The sequence below is a fragment of the Sebastes umbrosus genome, chromosome 8, assembly GCF_015220745.1.
Source record: "Sebastes umbrosus isolate fSebUmb1 chromosome 8, fSebUmb1.pri, whole genome shotgun sequence".
Taxonomy (NCBI): domain Eukaryota; kingdom Metazoa; phylum Chordata; class Actinopteri; order Perciformes; family Sebastidae; genus Sebastes; species Sebastes umbrosus.
The window spans coordinates 6,666,248-6,682,416 of record NC_051276.1 but is presented as its reverse complement, the minus strand read 5'-3'; the positions used below and the strand labels follow the sequence as shown (position 1 = coordinate 6,682,416).

The 16,169-nt window shown below is 43.7% G+C and overlaps 1 protein-coding gene and 2 long non-coding RNA genes across 9 annotated transcripts in view; 1 reads left to right on the top strand and 2 right to left on the bottom strand.

Annotated features, from left to right (window-relative positions):
* LOC119492540 overlaps positions 1–3,116 on the bottom strand; it is a 30,016-nt gene extending 26,900 nt beyond the window's left edge. For all 4 annotated transcript variants that reach the window (XR_005207806.1, XR_005207804.1, XR_005207805.1 and 1 more), the window contains exon 1: positions 385–3,116. This is a non-coding gene — a long non-coding RNA (uncharacterized LOC119492540). The remainder of the gene's footprint in view (positions 1–384) is intronic.
* Positions 1–16,169, top strand: part of sema6a (sema domain, transmembrane domain (TM), and cytoplasmic domain, (semaphorin) 6A) — a 113,100-nt gene that overhangs the window by 52,801 nt on the left and 44,130 nt on the right. For all 4 annotated transcript variants that reach the window (XM_037777040.1, XM_037777041.1, XM_037777043.1 and 1 more), the window contains exons 4-6: positions 9,662–9,722; positions 11,039–11,101; positions 11,656–11,757. In XM_037777040.1, coding sequence (XP_037632968.1) covers positions 9,662–9,722; positions 11,039–11,101; positions 11,656–11,757 — 226 coding nt within the window. The remainder of the gene's footprint in view (positions 1–9,661; positions 9,723–11,038; positions 11,102–11,655; positions 11,758–16,169) is intronic.
* LOC119492539 overlaps positions 9,767–16,169 on the bottom strand; it is a 66,594-nt gene continuing 60,191 nt past the window's right edge. The window contains exon 8 of the long non-coding RNA XR_005207802.1: positions 9,767–9,984. This is a non-coding gene — a long non-coding RNA (uncharacterized LOC119492539). The remainder of the gene's footprint in view (positions 9,985–16,169) is intronic.

Below are 16,169 nucleotides of genomic sequence, written 5' to 3'. Positions count from 1 at the left end.
TGTATGAAACTGGACTTTCCTTTTGCGATAAGGGTTGAGGACAGGAGGAGAAGAGACAAGCATGTGTGTGTGAATGTGTTACTGTATAGCTAGCCTGCCTAGCAGGCATGCCCCAGGTCTCTCCACATGCAGGGCATAGTCGCCATTCCCGGCCCTCAGTCGGCTTTCACCATGGTAACACCAACCACACTGTGTTTACACCCTTCTATGAGGCTGGGAAGCATGGGAACCAGGGAGAGAATGTGTGTGTGTGGGAGAGAGACGGTGAGAGACAGAGGGAAAGATCAGTGTGAGAGTGTAGGAACAAAAAATTTGTGGTAGCCATTAGCACTCATGCAGAGACACAAAGACACACACATACACACTCTTAAAAATCCAGATTACCTTCTCTCAGTTGAGTCCTCTGGAACAGTCGAGCCTCTGTGGCCCCAGTTCTTCCCTGTCGGGTCTCTTTGGGTCTCGCAGTGGAGGCCACTAGAGTCTCCATTATTGTAGCTGCACCAAATCCTGTTAAAACCCACTAATGACTGGGATTACACGGTTGCCTCCTCTCCCTCTCTTCGCAGCACCAGCGACATCCAGCATCCAGCCACGTCCACACTCTGAAACAAAGCTCGCGGCTCCAGTAGTCGTAATCACTTGAAATAAAAGTTGGAAAAAGTTTCCATTCAAAACGTAACTCTGACAATATGTAAATAATGAATTAACACTGTTAGCATTCATCCAGAAAAAATATACAGAGCGTTGAATTAGGGTGAAGTTATTGTAACAGCAGGAAGTGAAGTTACATGCTGTTATAGCTCCGGTCAGTTAGAGAGGAGCACCCAGAGTGTTTGTGGTAGACTAGACGATGTGTTTTGATATTGAGACTCCTATAAAAATACTGATTTCTTTCCTTTAAATCAACATTGTTCGGTTATTGCATTGATTACATTTTCCCTCCTACCCTTGAGACTTGTTTTTCACAGCTGCGATGCTACACTGTATTGTGTTTCAGCATTAAAGGCTGCTATAAGGTGCACATATAACACTGTGTAGCCCAATGTTAATGCAATGCAAAATAAACAGTAAAAGTTGCCATGGACAATCTAATCCAAATATCGAAATATGTAGATATATTGAGGGTGTGTGGTGGTTTAAAAACATGACATATGTTAAAATGTTAGGAATATTGCTTAAGGGCATGTCTGTTAGTATGCACATATTTAATTCATTAACACAAATTAAGTTATTTAAAAGCACATATTACAAACTTGAGAGCACAATTTATTAAATCTCTTACTTACTGGGATCTCAGGCCCCCCACAAAAAAAATGGAAATGTGAAAAATATTTTTGAGACTTCTGGTTCAATTTCAGTCGATAAATGTAAAATAAACCACATCTTTTATGCAGTTAGTATGCATGCCTGGCTAACTGCGCTAAGTGTGCGAGCTCAAAACATGGCCCTCACCCCACTGACCCAGCCACACAAAAACACACACACACACATGCACACACTCACAAAAGGAGATGTGGAGAGAATGTAGAAAACCATAATGAGAAGTTCAACCTTCGAAAAGAACAACCTGCCAGAGCTCGGGGGGTGAGTGAACTCTGGCTTGTTGTATTTCATGCCACCACATCAGCGAGGGCCTCTCGGTGCCCTTAGTCCATTCACAACCTCAACAACTCCCCTCACAGCCCAAAAGGTGCCTGCTGGCTTCCCCGGTTCCCTCCCGCCCACTTTGTGAAGAGGATTTGAACCAGGGAAAGCCACAACAATGTACAATGGACCCTCCTCTACCACCCGTAATCCAGTTATGAAGAGAGAGGAATATGTGGAAGAGGGTGATGAGAGAGAGAGGAGGGTGGACGTGCAGGCATTTAGTGTGCGGAAAGAGGGGTGGTGGCAAAAGGTGCGGGGTGCATGCTAATCGTGTTTCCCTCTTTTCTGCTTAAGGAGTGCAAGATAGTTTGACAAAGGCTCAGCAGATGGACCAAGCTGGTCCGCCGTCACCCCCGAAGAAATGCGCTGTTATGAAAACGACATTCTTCCGCACAAAGGCGCTGTGTTCTCATGGCTACGCATGGCTACATGTCCGACGGAGACCCTCTATGCCACTCAATCTCACACTCTCGCCCGCGCTCAGTTGGTCTACTGTCTTGCCTCGATTCATTCTCCGTCTGAACCCATCCGTTAACAGCGACTTCATATTTGTGTCTAAGAGGATATTTGCATACCTTCCGCCCTACTCACACATTTTTTGCCGCAGAATTTCGGGAAAGACGAAGCCCACGCCAAGTGATTCACATTGACAGCCAATGTTCTGCCCTCATTGGATGTCAAAGGCTTCTGTTATTTCGTTTTTTTCCTCACGGTGTTTAGAATTTCATAGCACAGTCTCAAAACAGGAGACCCTTATGTTTTGTGTAAAAGCACTGTGAACATCCTGTTTGATTCATGGTTTACAGTTGAGAGTGAGAAAATGATGAGAACGGGAATGACATGCAGAAAAACATCTTTTGATGGATTTCAGTAAATGAAGTCACTTGTGAACAGTATCCAAGTAAAAGGGGGAGGGGGGAGATCCGGTGTCCATCACAAATTAATGTGCATAAATCTGCTTAAAAGTCTTAGAAAAAGATGCTCCTTATAACTCACGGACTTGCCTGAGAACCATGAAATCTTTAAGTCTTTTTTTTTAAGTCTGATAGTTGTTTGAACATCCATGTGTACATTGTCAACTTTTAACAGCTAATTTGGCATACGTTTAATGGTGCTGGTGTAGATTAATTATGATGTTTGAATGGATTCAAGACTACAGACATAAATTTACTGATAATTCCTGATCATTTTGTTGGACCCGGTCTGAAACATGTGGAGTGACTGGTTCAAGGTTAACCATGAAATGTTACAGTAGCTAACAGACTCATGGTGAAGAGGAAAATAATAAATTAACTGGCATTCACAACTATTTTTACTCACATAGGCTACTGCAGAGAGTTTAATATATGATTTAATATGTGAGCTAGCCAGTGGGGCACACTCACAGGCACGAGTATGAACTAAAGCACGCGCCTGGTGATGTCAACAAAGCACGGAGAAGCTCAGATTACAACACAGAGAGAGAGAGAGAGAGAGTGACTTCACTCAGGTAGACATTACTTCCATATTTCTTTACATATAACAATAAAAAAGTTGTTTGCTGATATATTAATGCTCTGGATATTGAATTTAGCACCTTTTAAGATCCCAAACTCATCTTGTTCTGCACTTCATGAGTTATTACAAAACTTGATTCAAAGGAATCTACCTGATCTGAAATGCCTGGGTCAGTCCACATACTGTAGTATGCATATTAAGAGAACATTTTTCATTCTCATAAATAAATAATAATACACATGAAATGTAAATGTGTACATTGATTCTATTCTAAGAAACAATAAACAATAGAATACCTATTTTCATATTCACACTGAACTGCTCAATGCAAATGGAAAGAGGCGGTTGCATTATAGTAGAATTAGGTCATATCATTAGTCTTTGCCACAGTTTCGCCCCAACAGGACGGCAGCTTTTACTCGGGCCAGTTGTTTAGTCTGAACTATTCTCAGCGGCCAAGAACGGTCTTGAAATCTGACCTCGGCTTTAGGCTGCTGGGTCAGTAGGATGCCTGTCGGTTTGAACAGTCATAACAAGAACATATTTAAAAAAGATGAAATGCTGATATCTCTAACCACTAAGTTGAAAGTGTGCCATACTTTGTGGGACGACACATTTCCTGTTTTTATAATTATACAATATATATATATATCATATCCCTGTTGGTGCTCCAACCTTCAAGATTTCAGAGTGGACAGTTTACCAGCAACCTTTTTAAGACAAGAAACTAATTTCATATTTCACGTCATCTCCAGTATGTTGTGTTGTCCTTTTGTTTCCTGCAGAGCTGCATCAGTCATTTAATCAATTAGTCGCTTAGTTGATTGGCAGAAAATTAATTAGCAACTATTTTAATAACTGACTAATTGTTTCAGGTATTTTTTTTCTTATCTTGTTGCATCTAATGTGAGGATCGTAGATTGATTATCTTTGGGTCTATTTTTTTTACATTATATAAACCAAATGATTAAATGTTTAATCAAGAAAATGATTGGCAGATAAATCAATAATGAAAATAATTGTTAGTTGCAGCCCTGGTTTCGTGATCCAATAACTCCAATAATAATCTCTATAAACAGATTCTGCATTCAAATGTAGAATCTGTCGGCAACAGGACAGGATTTTGGTATCAGAAGGGTTCTGATTTGTAGTCCGAGTAGTATTGACCAATCAGGTTCGAGCAGGCTTTGGTTGAATGCAGGTAAACAATCTATGCTGAGAGTAAAAGAGGCGGAACGCATTGGCTGAAATGCAATCTGGGAACCCACCGGCTATAGTCTGACGATGATTTAGCTTTTTATTGGTGTAAAATTAGCTTGTAAACTGACTGCTGGCTACTTGAGAAATTATCTGGTCAAAGATGTCGTCTCTCAACTCCACACAACTCCAGTTTCACATCTCAAGTTGCACACTGTACTGTAAACAATGAGCAGCTCCGTCAGGCCGATAGCCGATGGGTTCTGAGATTGCTCCAATAATAATAATAATAATAGTTTGTGAATGCAACGCTTTTTGGTGAAAGATGTCACATGATCATACCTCGTGACAGTAATGTAACTTTACCGGGAAATAATGGCCATGAAATGTCTCTGAATAGATCACGTGTGGTTTCCACTCTGCAAGTTGATTTGTTTTGGGTTAAATAAACAGAAACCACTGGCTGACTGGAAGGTAGGAAATCATTTTTAAAACTTCAGGTTTTCTTTGGAAAGTGGTCCGCAGTAATGTTAATTATATTCCATTTGAAATGAAAGGTCTATAATGTAAGGGATTTACAAATGGAACAGGTTTGGTTATTAGCTAATTTAATAAATAATATTCATAGAATTATTATTATTAGTAAGAATTATCAATAAACATTAATAATGAACGGGGCACCACCCTGGAATCAGGGACCAATAACCAAAACGTTAATCCAGTCTCATAAGAGGATTGTTCACTCCAAATGCCAGTATTTAAACACTACTTTACATTTAGGAGATGAACGGTGAAGGGTGAATCCGAGCACTAACTCTCATAACCAGCTGCTATTACAATATGAATGCACAATAAACACAGACAACTGCTATTTAAAATAAGACCATTTATTTAAATATAGTGATCTCAATCAACAATAAACACTCTAACAACATTAATCTAAATCAATAGTTATCACAGCAGTAATTACTAATTAACAACACTTAATAAACAAATGGATGTTCTACAATGCAGCTCTAAGCACTAAACTAGAATTAAACAAAGTGAGAGAGAGAGATGTGTGCGTGTGCGTGTGCGTGTGTGTGTGTGTGTGTGTGGAGGAGGAGCAAAGGACGCTTGAGGTGGCGTCACCACGTAAGTGGTTACGTCATGTGAGGGAGGGGTTGCTCGAACGTTACAGAACACACCCAAACGGGATGTGAAAGTCCCACGTGATCGGTAAGGTAATGGTGTGAGCCTATGTGAGGAGGCGTGTCTATGTGTGTGTGTGGTGTGGGAGGAGCAAAGGACGCCCGCGGTGGACGTCACCACGTAAGTGGTTACGTCACGCGAGGGAGGGGTTGCTCGAACGTTACAGACCACGCCCAAACGGGATGTGAAAGTCCCACGTGATCAGTAAGGTGGGAACGTGTGTGAGCCTATGTGAGGAGGCGTGTCTATGTGTGTGCGTGTGTGGGAGGAGCAAGGGAAACCCCGAGGCGGCGTCACCACGTAAGTGGTTACGTCACGAGGGAGGAGTTGCTCTGGTGGCGGAAGCGCCATGGAAATTACCGACTTCGCACGAACGGGAGGTGATCCCGCGTGTCGGCAAAGTGTTTGTTTGTATGTGGTAGAAGTGGAGGAAAAGAAAGGCGGGGAGCGCCTCAAAACAGTATCACAGTCAAAACAGTAAACACCGCAGCAGCAGGAATCCTAACTGCCGCGCGAGAGATGTACTAGCTGGGTTATTATTACTCAGATGCTCGGCAGGCAAACTCACGTTTGTCAGCCGTGCACTGGTCTTTTAATAATAAACTACAGCTACAGATCTTCACGTTGGCAGAAGCTAACACAAGGAGCACACAGTAATCAGACAGTCAGCAATAGTAAACAAAGCAACATAAACAAGCAAAGCAGAGCAAAGCAAGTAAAGTAAACAAAGCAAACAGACGGACTCGGCGGTCCGTACGTTTAGTATAAATCAACAATAGTTATTAACTTATTGGAATATACAATTTCACTAGTCTCTGCCCAGACACAAGCCTGTTACTTGAATCGCTTCTTCGGAGCGATAGTGGAGTATATCGTCGTTAATTGGTCTGGCGGCGTCGCAGGCTCGGACAATAACGGGCCGTTATGGAGCTCGTCAGCTGATGAACGGCAGGCTGGACCTCCGTGTGGCAGCGGAGGGGGAAGCAGCCAGAAATGAAGGAAAAGGCGGTGCGCTCGTTTCCTTTGAAGAACGGGGTCCTGGTCGTCTTCCTTCTGAAGACGGGGGCTGGTTCTCTTCTGCAGGTATGATGATCTCAAAGTCTGATGGACACAACAATAGCTTAAACTCGTCCAGCGAGGTCAGGAAATTGTGGCTCGAGTCTTAAGGTGAACGCCGCAGCGTTGGGTACCTCCTGTAGCAACGTGAAGTCGCAATGGAAAGGCAATGATTCTCAGGTGAGCGTGCTTACATCTCCCGTGAGATCGTGGGCATTTCACCGGAAAGACCCCACATTTCCTGTTAGCCTCATCCAATGGGAGTCCTTGTTTGGATTCAAAATGAAATTTCGCATGTAGATGCGAAATTTCAAGAGCCGGGCAGTTAGGTCCCCTGCTGTGATCAGGCTTCTGGTTTCCCATGTAGGCCAGGGTTATTTGTCTGATGAGGTCCCTACAATAACATACAATAGCAACAGTGTAGGACCTTGAAGACCCTGCCTTTGCTCTCTGTCTTCTCTTTTTCACGGTGAAGTTATATAGATGTGACTCACACACCAGAGGGCAGTGAGTATGTCATAATATGAGTTCAGGTGCAGTGGTGAAGAAGGGGAAAGGGTGCATGTGTGTGTTTGTGTGAGCATGTTGGGGTAAAAGGAAGGGGGTGGAGGGTCTCCTTGCACATGTGTGTGTTTAGAGAGCTGGTGTTGACACAGACACAGCCGCTCCATTGTCCTTTTCCATCTCTAGTCAGGATGTTTGAGGGACGCCTCATCGCTTGGCTCCCTCTAATCTCAGCTGGAACCAAAAAGCCTGCGGCTGGAAGGCCTCGGCCCTCGAGGACGCTGTCAGCACCAGGACCAGAGAGAGAGGCACGGGACAGGGAGCGGAGCTGTGGAGGTTACTGTCGAAAATTAGGGAGCAGTCAATTACAGATTACTCATTTTAAAATTGCAGACGGTAAAATAACCCACGGGATTACACTAAATCCAGCAAGTAATCCTCTGATTTAATAGCTTTTGATTGAGTTTTGTCTTTTTAATATAAAGTTTGAATTTTAATATAAAGATATAAATGAAGTTCAGTTAGCAAGTTGGTGAACTTTAGGAGCTGAGCATTATAGTGATATCATCCATCACCGTTATCACCCGTCGTCATCTTCTTCTCTGTCTTTCCTCTATCTTAAATGTGATGGTGTGGATTTTTTTTTTTAAATTTTATTCTTTGACAAATTACAGTTGTCATTTTATTAATCAAATTTACTGTAGCCACATGATGTGTATCCTGTTACCGTGGCAGCAAGGTGAAGGAAACGCTGAAACGCAGAGGGGCCGTTCAGGAACCCTGGAAATTCAATCCAGATCAATTAGCCAGAGTAGTGAAATGGTAGTGCTACTGTATAACCAGAGAGCCTTAATGAGAAACATTTTGCAGCAGTTTGCGGTTAGAGCCCCGAAACGCTCGATTTTTAGTCACAGCAGACTGCACAGTGACACCCAGCATCTGGCATTTGCTCGAGCAAGTGAAGTTGAATCTAGTAAGGACATGGCATGCATCTCGGTGACCCGAAGCTGACCTCCGTCTTTCCTTTTCTCCTTTCACTGCTGAATATTACATTAAAATGTATTTCGTTTCAACGGGGTTTAAAGAAGGAAGAACTGTGCTTTTGAAAACTGACAGAAAGAATTCAGCACTTGATGTTCTGTATTTAAAAATGGATATTCAACTTTTGAATGATGATGAAAGATTATATTTCCTAAAGAATACTGAAAAGATGATTGCAATATCACATTTATGGTCATCTATATATCTGTTGTAGATTTCTGTATCATCTAAAAGTAAATATTTTGTAAAAAGATGATGAAGGCGAGATAGCTGAAGGCGATTGGTGCGGTGAATAAATCATGATGTACAGTAGAGGAGTGCTGTGATGTGCTTTAATGTCAGTGTATACATGGGAAGAAGAAGTGACAGAAAACAAAGCAAAAAATGTCACTGACACCGAAAACGCTGTCCTCTCTCACCGCAAAAGCAGCGCTGTTTTCTTAATTTCAAACCGCTCTCAAGGATGAATTATTCAATTTAAGCGTTGTGGCTCTGATAATGTACAGTAGACTGTGTTTTATCCTCGAGGAGATGGCGCTGGCCCCCAGGAAAGCGATATAAGTGGATTCATTTCAAGATGCCTGTTCCTCCAAAGACTTTATTAGATTTAGTTAATGAGAGAGCAAGGCAGGCAGGCTGGCTGAGCGCAGGTTGGGGAGCTGGAACGTAATTAAGCTGTGAGTCTGACGATGCCACTGTTACACACTTTGATTAAAAACACGTTCAACAGCTAATCTCCAGCAAATTAAAGCAGTTACATCGTTTGGCACGGTCACCTTTGGTTCTCTCCTCAAACGAGGTAAATCCCCCTTTCTTTCTGTCTTTCTGCTCACACCTTCTACACCCCCCACCCACCCTCCACCCAACCGCACCCTCCCTCTCCCTGTCTGCACCCTAATTCTCCACGGTAAGTAGGTGTAGCTACACGCCTGCTCCACCAGCCGGTCCGTCTGTCGGCGACGTAGTTAACCCTTGTGGTTTTATGTCTTCCATATGCCCTGCTGGGGCCTATATGTGTAATACAGGAGAAGTCTGTATATTTCCAGGCCAGCACACACAAGTCTTCTTGTCTGAGCTATAATGAGTGTTAGTATAGATTTCCTGTGGCTCAAACACTAGGCTTAATTGACCTGAACAGCTCTGAGTGACTTGGCACCTCCCGTCTCAACCTTCCCCTCCTCCCTCGCCCCCCCTCAGGACCTTTCTCTGGGACAAAGAGGCTTTTGTCCCCGGGCCTGCGCCACAGCGCTCTAAACCTTTGTTGACTGTTTCTGTCTGACAGAGCAAATAGCTCTGGCCTCCTTTTGTTTATTGTCATTTTTTGAAGTTTGAACAAAGTTTATACAAAGCCCCTTTTTCTGACGGTGTTTGCTGCCTGCAGGGGGAAAACAGAGGGAGGAAAAGAAATGGGTTTATTGTTTGTTGAATTTTTGACTGTCTGCTGCTGTCTGACTCTTATCTTCTCATCTCTCTCTCCTTTCTCTCTCCCCCCCTCTGTCTCTCACCCCCTCCCTCACCCTGCTCACAGGGATCACATATACACGGTGGACACAGACACTGCCAACGGTGACGAGATCTTTTTCAGTAAGGTGAGTGAGACGTCTGTCTCTTTGAGGACGTGTTGTTCTCGGCGTGCTGTGATTGACAACGTAACCCTAATAACCTGGCTCTGAGTGCCACTGTGTGTGTGCACGTGGGCGTATACGTGTGCCTGCCAGGAGTCTTACTCACCCACTCACCGGCGTGAGCCTGCCGCGCTCGCCATGCTGACCCCGTTAAGAAGATTATCCAATCAATCAGCTAGCAAACCGCCTGCGTCAACCAACGCTCATCAGTGGCACAGTGGCAGGTCTGATGGGTCGAACGGAAGCAGGGAGGACAGTACAGGAAGTGAGGGAGGAGGGGAAAAAGAGGGTAAGGTGAGATCAATTGCAGGAAGACAAGATGGATGCAGAGAGGAAGGAGATCTCATTGTATATTTTCTGATTATTCATATTTACATACTAGGCCCTCAGCCGTAATAACCCACTCTCCATTCCATTCCAACCACTCCTCGCTGGCATAATTTTCTCTTAACATAATGCATGCCAACAGAATTCAAACAAGGCCATTCTCGTGTATACAACAACCCGCCATCTCTCCACCTCATCCACTTCAATGTCAAAGCGCGGCGAGTGGGTCTTAATGAGAGCAGGCTGCAGATGAAAGGCCGATGGGAGACGCGCAGATTGATTGATGACTGAGGGTCTTTAATCAGTGGCCGAGCTCCAAACATGTTGTACAACAGCGGCGGGTACGCGGCGGTCTGAACCACCGGATCAGCGATGACCCTCAGGCCACACGGGGCAGGGCCGGTGGGTTAATGTGTGTGTTTATGTGTGTGTGTTTATGTGTGTGTGTGCCAGATATAACTTAGCATTGATTGATAAGTGTGTCTGACAATGAAAGAGGCCGTGTAGGTTTGTGTGTTTGTAGTTGACTGGCAGGTATTGGCTAGCACTGACCCAGAGGCCAAGGCAGTGTGTGTGTGTGTGTGTGTGTGTGTGTGTGTGTGTGTGTGTGTGTGTGCAAGGATGGCCAGCCTATCAATCCACAGAAATGAGCTCTGAGCCGTCCTTGTACAGACTCTGTTCTGATCCGGGGTCAGTATCGTATTTCCTCCTCCCTGGCAAGAGAATTAGAAGTTCAAGGAGGTAAACTGATCTCCAATCAGTGCTTAGAATAAAGTTCACCTCAGAGCAGGTGCCTCATTAGTGGAATCAATGTCGCAGAATCTCAGATGATGATTATTGATCACAGTATAGATTGGGTATTGATCTCTATAGTGCCTTCTGGTTTTTTTTTCTTGTTTGCTTTCTAACTCTCTCCTCTCTCCTTTACTTCTATCTTCTTTTTTTTTCTCCAGAAAATGACATGGAAGTCCAGACAGGCAGATGTGGACACTTGCAGAATGAAAGGGAAACATAAGGTAGAGAAAACCCACCTGACTTCATGTATAGAACAAATGTCACCCTATTATTCACCAAACACACCGCGAATGGCACATTATACAATGCAGACACAGCTGTAACAGATGTAATTTCTCACAGTCTCTCTCTTTCTCTCTCTCACACACACACACATTAACAGACACGGCGACGCTGCAGGTGCAATAACACACTCCCTGCAGTTCATATAACCTTTATATCAGTGAGAATCTTCATATCAAATAGCAGCATAATTGTATTTTCTCCGGAGTTACGGCACGCTCTGACAAAAGTGTGAAAATGAATAATGATTTCATTAATGCGCCATGAGGAAATGCTACATTTCATGATTACACGCTTGATGTTTGTTACACATGCCTCTCTTACACTTAATGTGGAGCTCTACGTGGCTCAAAAGAAGGGAAGAAGAAAGAGCCTCTTGTTTTTTAAAAACCACATGTGGCTTTCAGTGTTAAGGTGCCTATTATAAAAGACACTAATGTTGCCATGAACTTCCTTTCTTCTCTCTTTCTCTGGCGGCCTGCGCTCCCTGAAGGATGAGTGCCACAATTTCATTAAAGTCCTCCTGCAGCAAAACGATGACACCTTGTTTGTTTGTGGAACAAATGCTTTCAACCCCTCCTGTCGAACCTACAAGGTAGGGATACACACACACACATATATAAAACAGCTCTTTGCCCTCTCACTCTCTCTTCTGCCTTCTTTTTTTTATTTTTTTTCATCTGTCACACACTCATTCACACACTCAGGGATATTTTTCACATGCAACCCCAGCCATGCGGGAGTTTAGAGTGAGCTATGAAGCGATGGACATAGATGGATGACTTTCACAACTCAGCAGGCCCTCCTCCTATGTCTTTATCTCCAGGTGTACTTTGACACGCTCGATTTAGAAGCAGAGAAACCTAACTACCCGCCTTCTTGCATACACACTCGCACACACACACACACTGAAGATCGCAGTCCTGAAATCCGATTCAACCTTACCCCCTGTAAACGGACGCCTGCCCGGCCGTATTCATGCGGGCATTTCTGGAATAGTTTCAAGGTTCCTTCAGGAAAAGCGAAACCACCGGGTCAAAAAGAAGATGCATCGTAATGACCCCGGGTCATGAAAGAGAGCAGGTAGACGTCAAGACTGACTTGATGGACGTAAAATACAGATGTCAAGAAACGATAGACATGTAGAGAAAAAAAGAGATTGGCATACAGGGAAGCAGATGGACAAATCAAAATGATTTTCAGGCATACAGGCAGACGGAAAGACAAACATAAAAAGCAGATGGGCCGTCTTCACAATGCTGCTGAAAATGTCCCAATTTTTTTTCCTTCCCTACAGACATAAATCTGATGTTTTCTGATGCCTGAGTGTGAAAAGTGAGCAGCGTTGCCATCACATTGAGTAAATCTTAGCTCATTCATGAGACAATTTTAAAGCTGGGCTGACCTAGCGTTAGGACAACTGGAAAGAAACAGCTTAGTTTAATTGGTGATTACCAAACAGAAAGACTACAGAGAGGGTTCTGTCCTGAAGGATGCTATTGTTCGGTTTGTGAGGATGTGATGGTCACCGCTCTCGGAGATGTTATCTAGGTTGGCCTGTATGGGGAAAACTCTCCTGCTTTGGTTCGCTAGATCTGTTTACCAGAGAAACAAGACACCTCCGCTCCGTTGCCTTTGTGGTTTGGCATGCTAAGCACACAGAGTGGACATCTTTCAATTCACTGACTTCTCCTGCAGGGAAAGTGGAATTTATGTCCCCGCATTTATCAGGCGTGGTTAGCTTTTACAGCCCCTCCGGTCATGGTTTCAAGGTTTGTGTTTTAGCTGTTACTGCGCTGATATTGCTGCTAGTCTGGTAGAGTTAACGGGACACGTTGTAAAAAACAGCGAGGCCGGGTAAAATGGCCATAAATACACACACACAGGCACGCACGCACGCCTGCCTGTGCAAACATAAAAATCAGTGCATACAGCACTTAAATCACTGCGCATGTTAATCTAATCTCAAAGTAAATGAAGAAGATTTAGTCATTTTGTGAAAAGTATCTCATCTGTCTATAACAATGTGATGAAATACAACTGTTTTATTCAAATGTTTTTCCATTTTTCAAATTTGCTCAGTCCAATTAGCCTTTGCTTATTTCAGTGAGTCAGTTTAATGAACTGCTCTTTCCCTTAAAAACAATTCCACCACTGACTACACTGTCATTAGTTTTAGTTGAATAAAGTAGACATTTAGTCTGGAAAATAATTGAATCAATACGACACGACTAAATTCACATTAAAAGTAAAGGCTGTCAAAAGAGATACTGACGGCATTTAAAATGTTGTACTGTCAAAATGACCTCTGATCACTTGCACACAATCGCACAAATGCACGTACAAATGCCTGGGCTCATGTGCATGCACCCGTACAAACACTGACAACTGTGCAAACAGGCACAACACACATTTTACAAAATCATCAGACACACACAGACACATTGTGCTGGCTGCGGGCAGGCTGGCAGACTCGCTGGGCAGATACCAGGCCTTTGATGGTGTGCTGGGCTCATCCACTCTGCTTGGTAAAAAGTGTGTATGTGTGTGTACGCGTGTGTGTGTGTGTGTGTGTGTGTGTGTGTGTGTGTGTGTGTGTGTGTGTTTGTGGTTAAATCCACCTTGGCCACAGTTTGCCTCTCCATCTCCCCAGTGTGACAGCGCTGAAAAGAGCTTCTGTTTCGGGGCCAGCCTCATCCCACATTAATCAACAGCGCTGCAAGGGCGAGCGGGAGGGACAGGGAGGGGGGAGCAGAGGTGGAGGGAGACGGGGGGGAGGATGGGCAACACCCCACGCTGTCTTCTCTTCTAACACCTTTCCTGCCTGGTTACCTCTTCATTTCATTTTACAAACCTACCAATTTTCTCTCTTCATTAGCTTCATCTCGTTATCCGCCCCTCACCTTGTGTTGGTACTATCAACACACGCCTGCATGCATACAGGGAAAAACAACACAGACAGACACCTTGGCAGCCATGGCACAATCCTCGCCCTGGGCACCACACAGCACCCAACTCTCTCTCTTCTTCTATTCATCCTCCCTCCCTCTCTCCTCCTCTCCTGCCAGCCTTAATTCCTCTCCCCCCTCCATAGCTCCCACCACTCCGCCATCTTCCCCTCTGTTGCTTTCTCCCTCTGTCACTCCCTTGCTGTGTTGTAATAATAAACACCCCATCCAGCTGGGCTGATATATGGCTGGAGTCAGTTTCATCGCCTGTTGCCGGGGGAAGTGGGGGGAATCAGTGTGTGGGGGGGGGTGGGGGGGGCTCGGAGGCCGCGGGTCCCAGGTGATGCGTCCTCGACTCGACACCGGTGGACTGAGGTGTACTGGGAAATTTCATCTGTGCCAAGTCTTTGCATTTGAAATGTGATTAATGCACACAGAGGGATTTATTTTAAGGGTGAAAATGCACCCGCAAATGCCCTTTCTATACTGCAGCTTCTCCAGAAGATTCACAACATTCATTCCAAAGAAAGACAAAATAGCATTCAGTGTAAAAGGTAATTAATAGGGCTGTCAATTGACTACAAATTTTAATCGCGATTAATCGCAAATTAATCACACATTTTTTATCTGTTCAAAATATACCTTAAAGGGAAATTCATCACGTATTTAATACTCTTATCAACATGGGAGTGGAAAAATACGCTGCTTTATGCAAATGTATGTATATATTTATTATTGGAAATCAATTAACAACACAAAACATTGACAAATATTGTCCAGAAACCCTCACAGGTACTGCATTTAGCATAAAAAAATATGCTCAAATCATAACATGGCAAACTGCAGCCCAACAGACAACAACAGCTGTCAGTGTGTCAGTGTGCTGACTTGACTATGACTTGCCCCACACTGCATGTGAATATCATAAAGAGGGCATGTCTGTAAAGGGGAGAGTCATGGGTACCCATAGAACCAGAGGCAAAGGGACCCCTTTGAAAATGGCCATGCCAGTTTTTCCTGGCCAAAATTTTGTGTAAGTTTTCTAATATTTAATAGCATGACATGGTTGGTATCAATGGATTCCTTAGGTTTTTCTAGTTTCATATGATACTAGTATCATATTGCGCAAATTGCCTTGAGTGGCGTTCAAACGAATTTGCGTTAACGCGTTATCACGTTAACTCTGACAGCCCTAGTAATTAATTATTTAATCCATTTAGTGTCATATTTGTGCAATGTTTGTTCACCACTCTCATTCCAAAAGATCAATCTTGTTAGACGTTGAAGGGTCGGCTAAATGAGGTTCTTCCTCTGTTGGTTAAAATAAAATACTTCTGCGCATGCCATATAACCGCAACGTTTGATTCCGACCTTTACATGTCATACACCTCTCTCTCTCTCTCTCTCTCTCTCTCGCTCCCATTTCTACACTGGCCTCTGTCAAATAAAGGCGAAAATGCCCCAAAAAAAAAGCATACACATATTTCTTTCAACAGCTGCAAAGACTCCAGTTTCGTGCTCTCGTGTAAAAGGTGGTCAGGGAAAGGGTTCATCCTCCCAGGGCTCAGAAACAGGTTGCAGAGAAATGGACCATGACTATTAATCTCCCAGGGAGATGTGTCCTTGTTTGGTTTACACAACCGCTCCTGGCCCAGGTGTGAACTTGTGCACTTGACCTTTATACGGTAGACGGAGGAGGTTGTGCAGGTGGGAATATGGATTGCATACTAAGAAATGTTCGCGGATTCAACCCAGCTGCAAAACTGCAGGACACGGATCGGAAAATTTATCAACACGCCAGGGTGTGTAAAAAAAAAAGAAAGAGAAAGAAGTTTCTCCTGTATTATGATTAATTTGTCGGCGGCTGCCGTCTGACACCAACAATTAGGACAAAATCATGAATTAGGTGAACCGATAAGATTGTTTTTGGAAGTTTGGAAATTAGATTTGCTCCTTAGAAAATATGCACTTTACCGTTTTTATTTTATGAAATAAACAAGCAAACAGTTAATAAGTGGGACACTGGCTCAGTTTACCCTAAGTTTGTCCTCAGTAAGAT